The 19430-nt window shown below is 53.7% G+C and overlaps 1 protein-coding gene across 1 annotated transcript in view; it reads right to left on the reverse strand.

The window, feature by feature from the left end:
• Window positions 1-249: 249 nt before the first annotated feature.
• The window catches only part of NADSYN1 (NAD synthetase 1), a 37876-nt gene continuing 18695 nt past the window's right edge, over window positions 250-19430 (reverse strand). The window contains exons 7-21 of the mRNA XM_012665569.1: window positions 18737-18825; window positions 18440-18557; window positions 17575-17706; window positions 16078-16152; window positions 15057-15181; window positions 14664-14712; window positions 14190-14292; window positions 13416-13584; window positions 12226-12361; window positions 11980-12086; window positions 8740-8871; window positions 7895-7964; window positions 3587-3715; window positions 2800-2976; window positions 250-477 (exon numbers count right to left, since the gene is read on the reverse strand). Of these exons, the coding sequence (XP_012521023.1) occupies window positions 430-477; window positions 2800-2976; window positions 3587-3715; window positions 7895-7964; window positions 8740-8871; window positions 11980-12086; window positions 12226-12361; window positions 13416-13584; window positions 14190-14292; window positions 14664-14712; window positions 15057-15181; window positions 16078-16152; window positions 17575-17706; window positions 18440-18557; window positions 18737-18825 (1659 nt within the window). The 3' untranslated portion in view covers window positions 250-429. The remainder of the gene's footprint in view (window positions 478-2799; window positions 2977-3586; window positions 3716-7894; window positions 7965-8739; window positions 8872-11979; window positions 12087-12225; window positions 12362-13415; window positions 13585-14189; window positions 14293-14663; window positions 14713-15056; window positions 15182-16077; window positions 16153-17574; window positions 17707-18439; window positions 18558-18736; window positions 18826-19430) is intronic.

Here is a 19430-nt window from a genome sequence, read left to right on the forward strand (position 1 = left end):
GGGGGACACCACTGGAAGGTGGATGTGGGTGGGAGGAGAGGGCTCCTCCCTTCCGTTTTCTGCTGAGGAAAGCCCCTCCCAGCCAGGAAGCTGCTGTCCTTGTTCTTGCTGCAAAGATGCAGCCCACCGGCGGCCCGGAGGCTCCTGCTCACCCAGCGGCTTCCTGTCAAGCCTCCTGTTGCAGCGCGGGGCGGGGAAAGCACACGCTGCACAGGAAGGCTTAGAAGTCACATGAGATTTATTGCAGCCTCTTCCTAAGGAATTATCCATAGAATGAAAAGATCCCTCTCCCTCAAAGTGGAAAACAAAACTTGCTGGATGTGCCGCTCTGGATGGCATTGGCAGAGGTCCTCGCTGTGGCTGCAAGCGACACCGACAACGTGACACTGGGGTCCTCGAGGAGAGGAGGCCTCCGGGCAGGACTGACCCTCAGTCCACCGCCAGGCGCTGCTGCTCTGCCGCCTCCAGCTGGAGAACCTGGAGAGAGAAGCCCGGACACCATGGTCCGTGCGCGGACTTGACAGCCGTGCTGTCGAAATGCACCAAAGAGGGGGTTGCACGCCCCGGAATGGAAAACCAGGTTGTGAAAGCGTCTCCACAGGGTACCGTGAGCCTGTGTGTTGGAGAAGGCTGGGAGGGTGAGTCTGAGCACAGGCGCAGTGGTCACTGCAGACAGCAGAGCGCAGGTGTGTTCATCTTTACCTGTGTGTGCATCTCACGTCTCCACATGTCATTTTCCAGGCTACACAGCATCCGGACCCCCAGCCTGGTCTGGGAGAGTCCATCGCTGAGTGCGTCTCAGTGGGAGCCAGGCCCCCACCTCCCACAACAGAAGCCAGAGTCGGGAGCAGCTCCCTCTCCCTGCCCTGGGTGGCCAAGTGACAGTCCTGTCACCAGAGGCTCAGCCACTCCACTGCCCAGTGATGCAGTGACATGCAGGAAGGCAGAGCACTGGTATCCTCCGTGGCAGGTGTGGAGCATGGGCTCTGTCTGGCCACAGCAAGTGATTCAGGGCAGCGGCCTGGCCTGAGAGTCCTGGCTTCCCAGCCCCCACTGGCCCAGCCCTCTCTTCAACCCCTCCGTTGCTCTTCCAGTAAGTTCCATTCCACCAAAGGCAGCCAGATGCAGCATCTACTCCTTGCAGCCAAGAAGCCCCCATAATCATCCAGCCCCAAATGTCAGCGTTCCTCAGCCCCAGCACTACCGACACGGTAGACCGGATGATTCTCTGTTGGGGTGGGGGTGGGGGTGGGCCCATCCTGTGCCCCGTAGGGTGGTCAGCAGCACCCTGGACCCCTGCTCTAGATGCCAGCAGCAGAGATCCCAGCAGTCGTGATAACCAAAAACCTCTCCAGACATCGCCGAAGGTCCCCGTGGGGGCAAATCGTCCCTGACGGAGAATCCCTCCAACGGGCCCACCCTCTGTTCCCAGGTCACCTGCTCAGAGATGCCGTCGCTGACCACCAGGTTTAAAGCAGCTTCCTGTCAGCCCCTGGTACCCCTGGGCTCAGCACATGGGTAACAATTTCAATGTTAAATGACCCCTGTGGTGACGACCTGGCTGTCTCCCTCCTCCCACCAGATCACCACCTGCCCTCGGGAGGACCACGTCTATCTTGCTGTCTGTTGTGGCCCCACATCTGGCCTTGAGAAAGGGAGGGACCTGTATTTTTTTATTGATGTTATCAGTCCTTTATTTTTTGTTCTGTTCTTAATTAATTAGAAAGAGAAAAGGAAAACAGCGTGGTTTAGGGGCTGTGAAACCATCTGGGAACTCTGGTTGTTTAGAGATGACAGCAATCGGCACCATGTTCATGGAATGGTGCCCGGCTGCTGATTTCAGTACGCTCAGCGCTGGCAAACAGCACAGCCACCAGCAGCTACACTCCGATTAACTTTAAACGTGCCTGTAAGTTAGGACGGCCATTACGGAAAACAGTATGGCGGGTCCTCAAAAAATTAAGACTGGAGCTGCCGTACAATCCAGCAACGCCACTACCGGGTAGAAACCTAAAGGAAGTGAAATCACCGTGTCCAGGGGAGAGCTGCAACCCCGTGCTCACCGCAGCACGAGTCACAGCAGCCGAAATGTGGACTCAACCTCTGTGTGCACCAACGGATGCGTGGGTAAAGAAAATGGGGTGCCTATACACAGTGGAATACTATGTTAATGCCTTTAAAAAGACAGAAATTCTCTCATCTGCAACGGTATAGACTAATCTGAAGGACAGTAAGTTAAGTGAAATAAGCCGGCCCAGAAAGACAGATCTGCACGATCTCACTCATCTGTGGACAGTAAAAAAGTTAATCTTGCGGAAGCAGAGAGCAGAATGGTGCTCGCCAGGGCTGGGAGTGGGGAGATGTTGGCCAAAGGACACGTTGGCCAAAGGAATTTCAGTTACGCGGGAGGCGTAAGTTCGGTAGCTCTGCTGCATGACGTGACGACTATCATTAATACTGGAAAGTCGCTAAGAGAGTAGATTTTAAGTGTTCTCACCCCAAAAAGACCCTGAAGTACGTGAGGTAACACATAATATGTTGACTTAGCCATTCCACAGCGTCTTCATATATCAAAACGCCATGTTGTACACAATAAATATATACAGCTTGTATTTATCAATCAAAAGAAATAAAAATAAAACAAAAAAAAGCTTTAAACATACTTGTCCCTTTGCAGAAATGAGGACAGTAAAAGTGCCATGCACATATAAAAATGCTTTTCCATCTTCGACGGAAATATGCTCGTGTTGTCCCCAAGGATATTTCACACAGAGCAAAAACCACTTTTGCTTGATTTACCTGGTTTTCTATGCACCGAAACTGCCACGGCCAGCCAGTGTTGTACAGAAACGGTCGCAGGTCGAACCTGTTGTCGTCGGGGCTATAGTTCTCGGCGTGGTAGGCGGGCGTGAGCGTGGTCATCTTGTGTCTGTTCATGGCATACTTCGAGAAAAATCGCTTTACTTTGTCAGCCACCTGGAGGGCATGCAACGCACAGGGCTTCGAGTTAGCAAAGCTGGAAGGACCCGCAGCTAGAATTCGGACACTGGACTAGGCAAGCCAGTGGCTGACAGGTGACAGCCCCAAGTGTGACCTTCCCCAGCGGGAGTGGGGAACGCCAGTGCCCAGGCCAGGGGGCTGCGGAGCCACCACGACACCATGGACTCCCTGACTCCAACCCCGCGGCAGGCTGGCTGCTTCAGATCTGAGGCGAGCCTACAGTCATTTCATGAGGCTTCCGGGAGGTCCTGCAGGACCGCCATGTCTGTGGGCTTCGGCCCTGACAAGACCCCCAACTGGCAGAAAAGCCATACTATTCTGACCTTGAGCTTGAAGTTTGTGTTCTGCCCGCAAAAAGAGGGGAGGGGCTTGTTTCATGTCCTGTTGCCCTGGGGGTGGCTGAGCTACCATAGGGTAAACAGATGACCCCAGCCGGTAGGAAGCAGAACCGGACAGCGTTATTGTGCAGGACAGTTTCATTCTGTGAGGGTCACACGGTACTTACTTGCTCCTACAAGTCAAATCGAGCCCTGCAAAGGTGACTGCACCTGACGGGTCTCCCTCTGAATCGTCACTCGTGGCTCACCTGTCGTGGGGAGCAGACGTTTCTCCACAGGGTGAGGAGTTTGCAGAACATGCTGTAGGGACCCGCCTTGGCGACCTTCCGGAGTCTCCCGTACACTGAGAGCTCCTCGTACGTCATCCCCATATCCTCCTGCAGAGGACAAAAACCCACTGCACAGGGTGACCCCACGTCAGGGCAGGAGGAGAGCTTAGAGCTTCTACTGGAGATGAGAACCCGGGACCCGGGGGGCCGAGCCTTCCCCAGAGAGCCAGGAGCTGACGCTCAGCCTGTTTCCCCAGCACTGATCGCCAATAAGGACGTGGCATTCAGGAAAAAATGACCACGAGCCAGACATTTGGTTTTGGGGACTGCAGTGGGGGGACCTGTGGGTCACCAACAATACGTTCATGCCCGTAACCCCTGGAAGTTGTGACTGTGACCTTATTTGGAAAAAGAGGCTTTGCAGATGTAATTCAGTTAAAGATCTTGAGAGACGATGACTCTGGATGTAGAGTGGGCCCTAAATCCAATGACAGATGTCCCTAGAAGGGATAAGAGGAGAGACAGCAGAAGCCCATGGGAAGACAGACGCAGAGACTAGAGAGATGCGGCCACTAGCCAAGGAGCACTTGGAACCACCAGAAGATGGAACAGACGGAAGGATCCTCCCATGGAGCCTTCGGAGGGACCACAACTGGCCAACACCTTGACTTCACATTTCTGGTCCCCAGAACAGTGCAAGAAGACGTTCCTGTTGCTTTAAGCCACCCAGTCTGTGGCCATTTGCCATGGCAGCCCCGGCTGAGGCTTGGCATGCTGAGCAGATGGATCCTGTCCTCACCCTCCTGACCCACTGCCTTGCCGTGTGGAGGGTCAGAGAGGAGGGAACAGGGCTCACCGAAATCTGGGCCACATTGCAGGCCGTAAGACACCACTGGCGTGACAGTGCGAGGTCACCAACTCCTCCAGCTGGGTTCAGGAGAGTCAATTTCACCTTGAGGCTTACAAAACCCAGACCCGTCTCCATTTTCAACGCTTGATCTGATTCCCTCTCAATTCCCTCAAACCCACGAGCCCTCATCCCAGACACACAGCTAGAGCTGTCATCAGAGATGACACAGCCAGAGCCACCATCACATGGGCAGAGCCACCATCAGAGACATGGCCAGAGCCATTATCAGAGGCAGATGTGAATGCTGGCATTTGGGGATCCGCAGCAGTGTGGCCCTTACCCCCAACCAGGGTGTGCAGAAACCCTCTGTGACGTGGCCCCTGCCCCATGCCCCCATCCTCCCTACTTGGATGTAGCCGCCTGGCCTTCTCTCAGTCCTCGGCTCATCTTGAACCCCATCTAAGGGACACTGCCACCCCCTGCCATCTCTGTTGTGTCTTCCCGTCTGTTTTGTTTGCAGCACTCATCATGGTTACGCTCTTCTTCTCTGGCCCCTCCAGGGGACTCTATGATTTTAAGAGCAGTGGCCACATCTGTCTTGTTCACAGTGGAGTCCCTAACACCTGACAGGTTTGGGAACAAGAAGCTGCTTTACTGGTTTCTTTTGCATGAAGTGTGTATTTTCTAGTGTAACATTTTAATTTCTTCAATTCAACAATAATACTTGGAGACTTCAATATCCCACTTTCAATAATGGATGGAACTAGACAGAATATCAAGAAGGCAACAGAAGATCTGGTCAAGTCTGTAAACCAATGAGATCCAGCAGACATCTGCAGAACTCTCCACCCAGCAGCAGCATAACACACGTTCTTCTCAAGTGCACATGGGACATTCTCCAGGACAGACCACGTGCTGGCCCATGAAGGAAGCCTCAGAAAACTTTAAAACATTGAAGTCATACAAAGTAGGCACTGTAACCACAAGGGGATAAAACTAGAAGTTCAACAATAGAAAGAAATTTCAGAAATTCACAAACACGTGGAAATGAAACAGTGCACTCCTACATAATCAATGGATCAAAGAAGAAATCACAAGAGGAATCAGAAAACACTTTGGTGAGTGAAATGAAGACACAGCACCCCAAACCACGGATGCAGGGAAAGCCTCACTAGGAGGGAAATTTATAGCTGAAAACACCTATGTTAACAAAGAAAAAAATCTCTCCAATCAATAACCTAACCTTCCACTTTCAGACACTGGGAAAAGAAGAGCAAACTAAACCTAAAACAAATAGAAGGAAGAAAATAATAGAGATTTGAGGGAAATTAAAGAAATGGGGCATATAATAATAAAAGAGGAGATCAACAAAACTAAAAGTCATTCTTTGAAAAGATCAAAAGAAAAACCTATCCATCCGTTCACCTTATTGGTTCTCTCTGGAAAATGCTGACTAACAAGGACACAAACTGACTCGGGAAGAAACGTGAACAGGCCTCCAATCAGAGATTCGATTAAAAATGAAGACGTTTCTCACAAAGAAAAGCCCAGGTCAGATGGCTTCCCATGAACTCTACCAAAGTTGTATAGGACAATACCAATTCTTCACAAACTCTTCAAAACACAGAAGAGGAGGGAACACTTCCTAACTCTTTCTACCAGGCCAGTACCTCCTTGATACCAAACCAGACAAAGACATCACAGGAAAGGAAACTACAGATCGATATCCCTTGTGAATACAATCCTCAACAGAATACCAGCAAACCAAAGCCAGCAACATACAAAAAGGATTATACACAAAGACCAGTAGGGAGTTATCCCATAAATGCAAGGCTGGTTTCACGTCTGGAAATTGTAGAAAGAGCATTTGACAAGATCCAACATGCTTTTATGATAAAAGCACTAAAAAAACTAGGAATAGAAGGGAACTTCATGAACAATATAAAGGACATGTATGAGAAATCTGCAGCTAACATCACATTTAATGGGGAAAAACTGTACCTTTTCTCGCTAACATCAGGAACAATGCAAGGATATCCCCTCTCATGGCTTCTATTCAATATTGTACTAAAGGTTCTAACCTGGGAGATTAGGCAAGAAAAGGAAATAAAAGGCATTCAGATTGGAAAGGAAGAAATAAAATTACCTCTATTTGCAGATGGTATGATCTGACAAATAGAAAATCTTAAGGAATCCACTAAAAAGTTATTAGAACTAATAAATGAGCTCAACAGGGCTGTAGGGAATAAGAACAACATATAAAAATCAATTATGTCTCTATACACTAGCAATGAACAACCCAAAAATGAAATTAAGAAAAGAATTTCATTTATAGTACGATCAATAAGAATAAAATACTTTAAAATAAATTTAACAAAAAAAGTGCAAACTTATACTCTGAAAACTAGAAAACATTGTTAAAAACCTTAAAGGAGAGTTAAATAAATGAGAAGACATCCCATGTTCACGGTTCAGAACACTTAATATTACCAAGATGGTAACCACTGCCCCAGCTGATCTATAGGTTCGATGCGATGCCTATCAAAATCCAAGCTGTTTTTGTTTTTTGCAAAAGTTAACAAGCTGATCTCAAAATTCACATGGAAATCCAAGGGATCTAGAGTACCCAAACTCATCTTGAAAAAGAACAAAGCTGGAGAACTCACAGTTCCAGATATCAGAACTTCCTACAAAGTTACAGTAATCAGGACAGCATGGTACCGGCATGAGGAAAGACACTTAGATCAATGGAATGCAGTTCAGAAAGAAATCCTACGTTTACAACAAAGATAATTATGGGGGAGAAAGAATAGTCTTTTCAACAAATGGTGCTGGGACATTTGGATATGCACATGTAAGAGAATGAAGTCGGACCCCTTCCTCACACCATACACAAAAGTTAACTCAACTAGATTATAGACTTTCTAAATGTAAGGACTAAAAGTATCAAACTCTTGGAAGAAAATATAGGAGTAAATTTATGTGACCTAAGGAGGCTGGAGGGCCACGCGTCTTATGATAAAAGTCCACGGCCACTTCTCCAGCACCTGCTGAGCTACAAACCAGAGCCATGGCCCCAATGGCCACATGCCAGCGTGAAATGGAGAAGTGAAGAGCAATTATTCTCTGAGGTCACTTACTCAAGATCCTGGAGAGACACCCCTCCTGCCTGCCAGGGACCTGCATTTCTCAGCTCGCCATCCGCTCTCCCTTCCCACCTGCCTCACCTCTGCTTTCCTAGGCCCCAACCACAAGAAAGCTGGATCGAGGTGTCAAAGGTTGACGATGTGACGGATGCTGAAGCCTGGGCACCAGGCCAGGAGCCCAGAGACGGAACACAGTTCCTCGGGGCAGAAAGGAGGCAGGAAGGAGCCACCACCACCATGCAGAGGTGGGGAGGAGAAGAACAGGTACCATCACAAAGCCACCACCATTACCTCGTCAGTCTGGGACACCTGTCCGTCATCTAGGGGCTCCAGCTCTGCGGTGGCCGGTGCTGACAGGATGCTGTAGCCAAGACACACAGAGGTCAGTCACTACAGCTGCTAATGTGCTCATGAGCTTTAGGAGAGAATCCCCAAACCACCTGTCCCAAGCTTGCTGGCCACTTTGCCCTGTTCACCGTCAGTAGAGCCGAGTCGAGGGGGCCTCCTAACCTGAGGCTGGGAGGCACAGCACAGGGACACCCCAGCCTCACCTGGAGCTAGATAATTCCCTGAAGTTGGGAATGCAAATGTCCTGTGCATCATAGGACAGTCAGGAGTGTCCCTGGCCTCTACATACTAGGGGCCAGTAACAGACCCTGTGTGAAGCTAAACATGTCTACAGACGTTGCCCAATGTACCCTGGGGGCACAATAACCCAGGAAGGACGAAGAGAAGAAAGGACATTCCTATTACAGGAAACGATGCAAGCAAAGGCCTGGGAAAGCTCTGGGCATTACTCAATTCACTCGCTGCTAAAGCCCCCGCTGCTCTGCTAGGATGCACCACCGCACCACACCGTACAGGACCTCCCTGTTAGGATGGCAGGAGGACAGAGGCCAGGACAGGAGGGCAGCAGCAGCTCCCTGTCTGGCCAGCACCCAGGGGTGATGGAAGCACCCACAGGAAGAAGCGGGTGGCCCGGTCACGGGACTACAAGTGCCCAGCCTGGCTCATGGGCAGGGCTGTCTTCATAGGGTGGTAGGGAGCTCCGAGGGTGGCCAAGCGGGGGCGAGGGTAGCCGGGCTGTGCTGGGACCCGGAGCCCAGAAGCCACAGCCATGGCCCGGGCGCACTCACCCCTGGAGGGCGGGAAGCTGGAAGCGCTCAATGCACAGCTGGACAAAGGCTCTGAGGTCCGTCTTGCTGATTCCGCCTATGGGGTTGATGTCCGCACTGGAGCAGTCATACTTGGTCAGGTAGCCGAGGAGACTGCAGCAGGACAGAGAGCACATGGGCCTGAGGGGCTGCAGATTCCGCCAACCCTGGCCATCCCAGAACTGGCTTCCTTCAGGAGCCCAAGAGCCACACCCTAGCAGATTTGAGGGTCCAGGGAAGCCTGGTATGGCTGGAGCAGACTGCAGTGGGGTGGGGATGGGGGGCCACAGATGATTGTGGACAAAGGCTAAGCCAGGAGACGCCTGGGCGGGGAAGCGGGTTCGGGAGTTAGCAGCGTCCAGTTGGAGCAGCCTGTCTGAAAGGCAGGGCCAGGTGAGCAGAGCTGAAGGACAGACGTCCCGAGGGGGAGGTGGGATCTCAGCGTACGTGGACACTCAGCCTGGCGGCACCAGGGCCCTCTCCTTGCCTGTCAGCTCTGACTCCCGTGGTGGGCAGAAGAATGCTCCCCCAGAGATGCCCACGTCCTGGTCCCCAGAACCAGAGAGAATGCCACCTCACGGGGCAACGGGTCCAGGTGAACACTGGGAAGGGACATGATCCTGGATTGCAGGGGTGCCCGAAATGCAGTCATAGGGTCCTTAGGAGTAGAAGAGGGGTGAGAGGTGAGGGTCAGAGAAAAGGCCTGGAGATACAGAGCTGCTGGCCATGCAGACAGAGGAGGGGCCACGAGCCATGGAAGGCGGGGCTGCCAGAAGCCGGACAGGCAGGAAGCAGATGCTCCCCGGGGCCTCCAGAAGGACACAACCCGGCCCACACCGTCACTGGAGCCCAGTGAGCACCCAGCTGGACGTCCATCCTACAGAGCCGTGGTGCTGCTGAAGCCACAGACTTTGCGGTCATTTGTCATGGCAGGCACGGGGAACCCCCCACCTCTTCTGTGGACCCTGCCCTGACCACCCCACCCTGCCACAGCTGCAGTGGTGCAGGCCCCTGGGTCCCGGCCCATCTCCTCCATGCCAAGTACCTCTGTCGCCTCCATGGTGACTCCCGGCCAGGTCCCCACTGCCCGGTCCCCTCGTTGGTGCCCTTGCCCTTGCAAGGCCTTCTGGGTTGGTCCCTGCCCACGTCACCAGGTGCGATTCTCCCACCCCAAACTCACACAGAAACGCCTCCTCACCCCTCCTGACTCTCACCACGGAGCAGTGCCTGGGCGTAAGAGCCCCAGGGCCAGCCAGCGCTGCTTTCAGGCTCGAGTGCGGTCAGGCGGCCCCTTCCTTTACACACCCTGGGGACGCCCCATGGCCCTGCCCTGAGTGCCCCCTCCCAGCAGCACAGTTCAAGTGGAGACCCCTAAACAGATAAAAGCCACAACTAAATTAAAATTAGAATCAGGAGCAATGAAAAAACAGAATTAGAAGAAATGTTTTTAAAAACCAACACCATAAACCTGAGATTCTACCCCAGAATGTAAAGGAAGAGGAGGCAAGGCTGGAACCAGCGAGAAGAGAGCAGTGGATGGGAAGGCAGCCAAGGACAGAAACAGCCAGGACAGAGAAAGCAGAATTAAAACGTTATGGGAGTTTCCTCAACTGCAGGCAGACCTCTGTCCATTGATGAGAAATGCTGAACAGCAAAAAGTGATGGAAAGAGATGAACACCTAGGTTTGTTTATTTTCTAAATACACACCTAGAAACCTTGAAGCTCAACCCAACCCTACTGTGGGAAAAATTTTAAATACCAGAAAATAATGGATAAGAGTGGTGAGGGGAAAATGTTACAACAATGTAATTTGGTAACAGGTCAAATTCTTGTTCATCTACAAAAGCAAAACCAAACAAAAGATTAATATTCTTGCCTATGCCAGAGCATAAAATACATGCCAATCATCACACCCTTCCTGAAAAAGCAGTTCCTTAACAAAAGCACCGCAGGCAACAGAAAAGCAATGAAAATTCACAAAATGTGCATGGGGCGGGTGGGAATTTTTTTTACCAGGTATAGAGTGTTAATTTCAAATTGTTGTAATCAGAAAAATAAAATAGGGTTTAAATGTCAAAAATAAAATTTAAAAGAGAACACATTTTCAGACATGCAAGATGTAGAAAGATTAAGACACTCGTGCCATAGATAAAAGGATGGATTGACACAAAGAGGAAGGAGGGAGGGAGGAAGGGAAGGAAACGTGGATGGACGGATGGATGGATGGATGGATGGACAGGTGGGTGGATGGATGGACAGGTGGACAGATGGGTGGATGGATGGACAGGTGGGATGGGTGGATGGATGGACAGGTGGGTGGATGGATGGACAGGTGGACAGATGGGTGGATGGATGGACAGGTGGGTAGATGGATGGACAGGTGGGTGGATGGATGGACAAGTGGGTGGATGGATGGACAGGTGGACAGATGGATAGATGGATAGACAGGTGGACAGATGGGTGGATGGATGGACAGGTAGACAGATCGGTGGATGGATGGACAGGTGGGTGGATGGATGGATGCATAGACGCAGAGACGAGCAGGTGAATAAATGACAGATGAACTTTTTGAAATCCCTCAGCCAATAAGGAGCAACTGGGAAGAGCAAAGGGAAGAGCTGAGAGGAGCAGAGGCTCACCTATGGCAAATGGGGAGCCCAAGCTTGGAAAAGAAGTGCTAACAGCCTCCACCACTGGCCTTGAAGGGCAGCTTGAATTTTATCTGGAAAACAATAGGGAGTCTCTGAAAGTCTTTAACAAGGAAGCAGTATGAGAAAGGCAGTATCCTCAGTTCTCATAAAAAACGAATTCTCTGGTTTAGAGGTGAAATCCAGGTGCGAAGATGTGACCTAAGACGCAGAGGAGAGGACAGGAGAAAGGGCCTGAGCGTGGAGCCAGGGGTGGGGAGCTGACTGCAAGGCACAGTGTGGACGAGGAACCCCAGGGCTGGGCGGAACTGGGTAGCGCTGGGGTAGGGTTGGGTGGGGGCAGCCGAGCATGATGTTGATTCAATCCACCACTCTTGTCATTAAGAAATTTCGGAGGAATGATGCTGCCCTGGGTACCACATTTGCCATGTGAGACCCGGGAGGACAGGAGTCTCCTCCCCGTGTCTCTCCCAGACACCACAAGAGTCAAGAATCCCCGCCTCCCGCAGCAAGTTGCCCTCGGGGATTCGAGCCGCCCAGGAGTGTGCCACGTGTGCCACCGCACACACTCACCTCTCATCCACGTTGGCGGATCCCAGCACGAGGAGCCCACCGCGGATGCCCCGAGACCAGAGGCTCAGCTGAGCAAACAGGTAGGCGAGGACCATCCTTATCCGGGCCTGGACAACACGAGGGGGACATAAAGGGTTACCCTGGCCAGGCCGTGAAGCCCTGTGACCAATGTCTCCAGCGAGGCATGCAGGCTGCCGACCCCAGCCCCGCACCCCCCGTGGGGACGACGGCCCAGGCGGGAGGCACCTGCACATTCTGCAACGCCAGGTTCTCCCTGCTGCTTCCTCCATGAGCCGCAAACAGGGGGCTCTTCCCCGTCACCAGGCTGAAGATGCCCACGACAGCCTTCACGGCTGGGTCGATGTTGAGGCCGATGTGGTGGCTGGAAGGAGAAGGGTAAGCGTGGAGGGCAGCGTGCCCGTGTGCGCGTGCGCGTGTGTGCACAGAAACACATGGCATGGCACCGCGGTGCCCACTTTAAAGTGTACGGTTCAGTGGTGTTCAGTACATTCACGTTGTATCACCACCACTACCGGGTCCAGAACTTTCTCATCATCCCAAAGGAAATCCCGTCCCCGTCAGCAATCTCTCCCCATCCTCTCCTCCTCCAGCGTCCAACAAGCACTAACTACTTTCTGTCCCTGGGGACGTGCCTGCTGGGACACTTCACAGAAAGGAAGCACACGCTATGTGGCCTTTTGTGACTGGCTCCCTTCGCCCAGCATGATGTCTGCGAGGTCCACCCGTGTCGTAGAGTGTGGCGGTGCGTCACTGCCTTTTATGGCTGAGTGACATTCCACGGTGTGGACAGACCACAGTCATCTGCTCATCAGCTGATGGACACTCGGCAATCGTGAATGACGCTGCGACAGACGTTCTTGTGCAAGTGTCTGTTAGGGCCTCGCTTTCAACGTCTTTGGGTGCGTGTCTCGAAGTGGAATTGCGGGGCTGGGGCAGCTTTTAGCTGAGCTCATCCAACAGAACAGGCAGTTCCTCATTTTCCCCTAAGAGGCGTTATGAATGGAACATTGTAGAAGGAACTTAGCGTCCCCTCTCTGGAAAGGGGCCCTTTCTCCACCATCCTCATAGAAACCTGCCCCGTGGAAAGGCAGCTGGGCGGGGGTGGGGAAAGGGCATGAGTCGCACTGCTGCCTACCTGCCGAGCACCCAGGGAGCACATGCCACCTGCAGCCTGCGCCTGGGGTGCAAGAAGGCAGGAAGGAAGAGTGGAAATCCTAGACACAGTCCAAGACTTGGGGGTGGGGAGGACCGACGTACAGTTCCCCTGAGATCTGGCTCAGACCAAGAGAAAGTAGAAAGCTGCTCAGCTCTCAGATGCACGTTTAAACACAAATGCAGTCACGGGTGGAGTTTTCAGCAGCTCTGATCTTCGTCAAAGCAGCCTGCCCGTGCCCAACACCAGGGGCCAACTCTACCTTCCAATCTGCTGGGCCAACTCTCTGGCCCTGTTGCGTGTCTCCTGGGAGGAGTTCTCGCTGGCCATGTAGCAGGTTGTCAGTATGCGTCCACAGAGGTCTCGGGGGTCCTCAGGGGTGTAGCTGATCTCGTTCACAATGGTCTGGACATCAGCCAGCACTTCCTGATCTGAAACCACCAGGACAGAAGGCGTAGAAGCCACTGGCCATGTGCGAGGTGTCTGTACAGCTCCATCCCAGGTGACAGCCCCAGGTGCCGGCATGGCTCCACCCAGGTGACAGCCCCAGGTGCCGGCACGGCTCCATCCCGGGTCACAGCCCCCGGTGCCGGCACGGCTCCATCCCGGGTCACAGCCCCAGGTGCCGGCACGGCTCCATCCCGGGTTACAGCCCCAGGTGCCAGCACAGCTCCACCCGGGTTACAGCCCCAGGTGCCGGCACGGCTCCATCCTGCTTTTGCGCCGCACACGCTAAGGCCATGCTCAATGTCAGCATGGAGAGGGGCGGATTTCCACCTCCCGAGCCTGTGTTCTTTCCGCTGGGCCACACTGTGGACAGAGCAGCAGGTAGATGCAGCTCTGGAGACATAGCCTCCTCAGATCACAGCCCCAGGAAGAGGCTTTGATGGCCTTGCTGCCCCAGGACCTAGGCATGATGCTGTGACATCTGAGCTTGGCCACAGCCTCCTTCAGCCCCGAGGCCCACGAGCTGGGTTTCACCTCTGCCCGCTCCTCGGCTCCCCCTCCCTTCCTTGGGCCCTTGGATGTCACCTACTTCCACTCTTCACAGCCTGGCAGACCTGGCGGCACATGGAGTAGACGATGCAGGCGGTGGCCGCGCTGTCCACCCCGCCACTCAGGGGCAGGAAAAACCCCGCCTGGAATGGGCCAGCCAAACACGGTGTGAGCAGAGCCACGGGGAGTGACGCGCCCAAAGATTAGCCCAGGTCCACCTGGGGAACCTCGGCGAGGCGCCCACGGAAATGCACGTAGGGGTCAGCGCCTTGAGGGGAGGCAGGGACAATGCCCACGCCTGCCAGAACACATGGATTTTCCGGAGGGAAAAGAGACCCTTTGCTCTGGGTGTGTCTAAGGCTGACTCTCCGCCAGTGAATTACGGACACAGGATGACAATGAATGACAGGCGGCGCCAGGTAACCCTTGCGTTAAAAAACTCACCAGCCTGCCCGAGAATCAAACCGACCAGTAGAACAATCGAATTGAGCCGGCTGGACACTGGGCAACTTACCTGTTGGCTTCGTCTTAAAAAATCCCAGAGCCAGCAGGCGGGTCCCAGGCTGCAGAGCAACGAGAGCGCTGAGTCCGGGGGCGCCGGCCTTGCCCACGCGCACCTGACCAGGCCCCGGTCTCTGTTTCAGACACTTCATGTGAAGTGACGAGTTTTAGTTCTAAAAGTAACCCTCGGGGTAGGTGTCACCTGAGACACAGAGGGACAGCGCCCTGGTGCCCAAGGTCACAGCACGAGGGAGCAGCAGAGCTGGAGGAGAACCCCAGCAGTCTGGCTGCAGCCTCCTCCTGGCCTGGTTCCCACCCTGGGCTGCCCCCATCCCCGGGCAAACCACAGCAGCAGCTGGGCGGAGCGCAGTGACCATGCTCCCTGCCGGAGTCGGGGGCCACACACCTTATCTCCTCCTCGGGACTGTGGTACTTCCATGCGACGGGCTCAGAGACTGGCTCCAGCAGGTCCTCGTGGCACGAGAGGGCAAAGTCCACCTTCACTCGGGGATAGGGGCTCACCCTGGTGGCCTGTCAATGGAGATTCACGTCAAAATGACATCCCTGAGCTACGGAAACCCTCAAGGTTCCTGAGGCCAACGGAAGAGCAGGGCTCCGCCAGCCACTGCGCAACGCCCAGCACAGCCACAGCCAGGAGGACGGCTAGAACCGATGACAGCAGTAACAAGCGTTGGCGAGGGTGTGGAGGGCCAGCGGCCTCGTGTGTTGCTGGGGGGGTGCACAATGGTGCCGCCTGCTAGGAAACAGCATGGTGGCTCCTTAAAAGGCTAAATAAACACAGCGTCACATGACCCAGCGATTCCACTCCTGGACAGACACACCCAAGGAAAACAGATGTCCATTCAAAAACTGGTACGTGGGCTGGGCACGGTGGCTCATGCCTGTAATCCTAGCATTTTGGGAGGCCGAGGTGGGAGGATCGCTTGAAGCCAGGAGTTCAAAACCAGCCTGAGCAAGAATGAGACCCCATCTCTATAAAAAACTAGAGAAATTAGCCGGGCATGCTGGCACATGCCTATAGTCCCAGCTCCTCGGGAGGCTGAGGCAGGAGGATCACTTGAGCCCAGGAGTTTGAGGCTGCAGTGAGCTGTGGTGACATCACTGCACTCTAGTCCTGGTGAGTGAGACCCTGTCTCCAAAAAAAAGAAAAAAAACTGATACATCAATGTTCATGGCAGTACTATTCAGAACAGACGAAAAGTGGAAACGTTGCAATCGCCCGTCAATGGATGGATGCATGGACGAATATTCTGTTCAACAGAGTATTATTTGACAATACCAAGGAAGGAATCACTGACACACGCTACAACATGGATGAACCCTGACAACAGCATGCTAAGTGAAGAAAACCAGACACGGATGACCACACACTACGTCTTACGCGGGCATCTACGAAAAGTGCTCACCGCCAGGTTTCGAGATGAAATCTCTGCCCTGTAGCTCCTGACGTCCTCCAAATCCAATGTGGCTGTCAAGACTTCCTGGAGAAGGAAATTTCAAAGAGAAATCATGATTTCCTGTTTTTGCTACTCCCACGTATAATTTGGTCACTGTCAAAGGTGTTGCATGTGAATGAGTCACACCTTCTAAAGCAGGGGCTGAAGACCTGTGGATCTTTAGGGGCTCAGGGACAGGGGACAGACAGTGTTGTTGCCAACCCAAAGCCTTTCCCCCTATTACTGCCACCAGATCTCCACAGCATTCAGACACTTGTCAGTGATCCATTAATTATTGCACCAGACGTAAGTCTGTCAGTGTCTGGCAGGGGCTTCTGGGAAAGCTTTTCTCTTATTAAAAAGACACACAGGAAGCAAGGGCCTCTTTTCTGCCTCTGAACATAACTGTAAAGATGAGATGGCTGGAGCTGCTGCAGCCATCCTGGGACCACGAGGAAAGGCAACCTGAGAATGAAGCCAAACCTAAAGAAAGGTGGAACCCTAGAGGAATGACCCTCCTACTCATATCGACATTGGGGCAGAACTCAAAATTACTTTTTGTTGTATCTGTGCAATTAAAATTTATTTCCATTTTTGGTAATAACAGCCCTCCTTTCCTTTTTACTTCAAAAAAACAAAAGTGAGAGCCATACAAATTTCTCCAAGGGTTTTTTCATCCATTGTCTCTTCTCTGTGAAGGAAATTAATGTCCAATGTGATAAAAATAAATTGGAGAAACTCTGCCCCTATGTTAGCATGCATCTTTAGAGGTGGAGATTGTATAGCTTTCATCAGCTTCTCAAAGGAATTTGTGGCCTCAAGGTCATGAACCCCCTTCCAGGGGTGGCTCAGTTGCCAGTGAAGATGACGCAGTTGTTATTCTTGGCTTTGTTCTCTTTGTCGTCTGATCCCTGACTCCTCACATCCCTGTGCGACCTCAGCACAGTAACGGCACCTCTCAACTGTAACAGCTTCCCTGAGTCCGTCCCTCACCCTGCCGGCCATCGTGTGTTCAGAGAGTCCCCCAGAACAAGGCCTCGCCCACTGGAGCGTGCCGGGGTCTCCACGCCTGCTCCTCAGGATGCAGGGGGCAGTGCGGGGTAACCCTGCCTCCCACAGCCCCGGGCTGTTCCGTCTGTGCCTGAGCACACCCCTGTGGCCCTGCGTGGCAGGAGTCCTCCTCCCAAGGCTGAGCGCGTATGTGACTCGTAAACTGCCGTCACCCTCATCTGTCCAGCGCCATGTGTCCTGTGCTGTGGGTCCAGCCATGCCCAGAACCCAAGGACGGGAATTCCTCCCACACCAGTGAGGTGGAGAGGAGGCGATCGAAGCAGGCGGGCACTGCGGGGCTTCCCCATGAGTCCTCGCTGAACACCGGGGAAAGTGAAGGGTCAGCCTCCGACCCAGAGAACTGACGTGGCTGGGGGGAAACGCCCCCCCGCAGCTGCACGCACGCTTGCTCCTTACCACGTCGTCCAGAGAAAACTGGGATCCCTGAGCAAAAATGCTCCCATTCATCGCTATCATGGCGCAGCCGTCGTAGTAGAGCCGGTCCCCGTCACAGCCCTTCTGGTTGGCCAGCAAGTAAATCCCACCGTTCTGGAAAAGGCAGAGCCAACGGTGGAGCTGCCAGCTGTGGTCCGTCACCCTCACCTGCCACTGGCCAAACGCGGGAGACTTGGCCGTGCCATCTCCAGCCTTTCTCCCCGGCCCGATCCCACCGCGTCACCACCAACACCCCTCCCGAGGGAAGAACACGCGTGCACAGGCAACACGGAGCCGTGCAGCTGCGACGTGCTGGGCCTGCCCGGGCACCGGGCGTTACGTAACACCTGCTTTTGGTTCATCACCACCCTACAAGGCAGGCCCTGTCATCTCCGTTAGAAACGACGAGACTCAGAGAAGCCAGATCTGTGCTGACGAAGCCGAGATTCAAACCCAGCCCGGCTGCGTCCACACCTGCCCCGTGAACGACTGAACAGCACCGCCTCTCTCCACGCCTCACTGCCCAACACGAGCAGCAAGCGCGTGGGCCTCTCCTATGGCCCGCCATGGTGCCAGCGGACAAGTGGCACGTTCTGGCTCCTGGTCACAGTGGAGATGGCGACAGGACCCACTTCACAAGGCAGCCGCGTGGGTATAGATGAGGCCGTGCAAGGGAAGCCCCAGGAGCGCAGTCAGGGCATGCTTGTTGAGTACGGGATGTAATTACAAGCAGGAATGTCCACCACACATGAGCAGAGCCCTGCACTAGGCGCTGAGGACTCAGGAGTGCTCAGCGCACAGCCCCCACACCAAGGGTCATGCTCCGGCAGCCTGGCCCGACACCTACCTTGGTGGTGGCCATGGTCACCAGATCCACCCTGGCGTGGGCTTTGCGCAGCACGTGGTGACTGCCCGAGGCGTTGGTCATGATCTCCACGCCATCCAGGCCCATGTCGACGTGTGGGCTGCGGGCAGAGGCAGGTGCAGAGGAGAGACCCCTGGGCTCTTCCAACCCCCTCCCGGGCAGCCGTTCACTCTGCCGCAGCATCTCCACGGCCACGGCCCCAGGACATCAGCAAATCCCAGGTCCTCCCAGCTGGCCCGTGTGAGCGGGACCCGCACAGCACGCGGGAGAGGGGCTGACCTGCGGGGCGTCCAGAGCTCCTCGCAGATCTCACTCCCGATGCAGGTGTCCTCGGTGGCCAGCACAGCATCTCCGAAGGGCACCGTTTCCTGCCGTCAGGAGACGAGAGAGCACAGACTCACTGGCCACGCCCTGTCTGGGCCACACACTGACCTGGGAACCCAGACGTCCTCTCGCAAAGGCTGTCTCTGTGTTCCAAACCCTAACCTGCATCCTTCCTCCACCTGAACATTCCCGGCCCAGGCGGCTGCCCCTGCTCAGCTGATCCCTAAGGGCCTCCGGTCACACAGCTCATGAGCCACAAGCCCTGCTCTGAACTACCACCGAGCTGACAATGGCTGCGACAAACTGTGACTTAGCTGTGAAGTATCTGTCCCTGGGCACAAATTTCCATCTTCATCATCGTTAATAACAATAGCTGTCATTCATCAAGTGTTTTTTTATGTGACACAGAGCTAAGCAGTTTTTTTGCTCTCTTGACAGTATTACCAGGTAGACTTCTCATCCCTATTTGCAGAAATGACCTAATTTAGGGTGACAAAAAGTCGCCCAGCTCCTGAGTGGCAGGGCCAGAGGCAGAGTGCAGATACATCTGTCTCTAAGAGGCATATTCACAAACCGAGAGTCATGGGGGTTTCTGGGGCAGGGACAGAGTCTTCTCCTGTGGGTGCCATATGGGCCTAATGAGGCGCTG

Source organism: Propithecus coquereli, unplaced genomic scaffold (assembly GCF_000956105.1).
Source record: "Propithecus coquereli isolate 6110/MARCELLA unplaced genomic scaffold, Pcoq_1.0 Scaffold120, whole genome shotgun sequence".
Taxonomy (NCBI): Eukaryota; Metazoa; Chordata; class Mammalia; order Primates; family Indriidae; genus Propithecus; species Propithecus coquereli.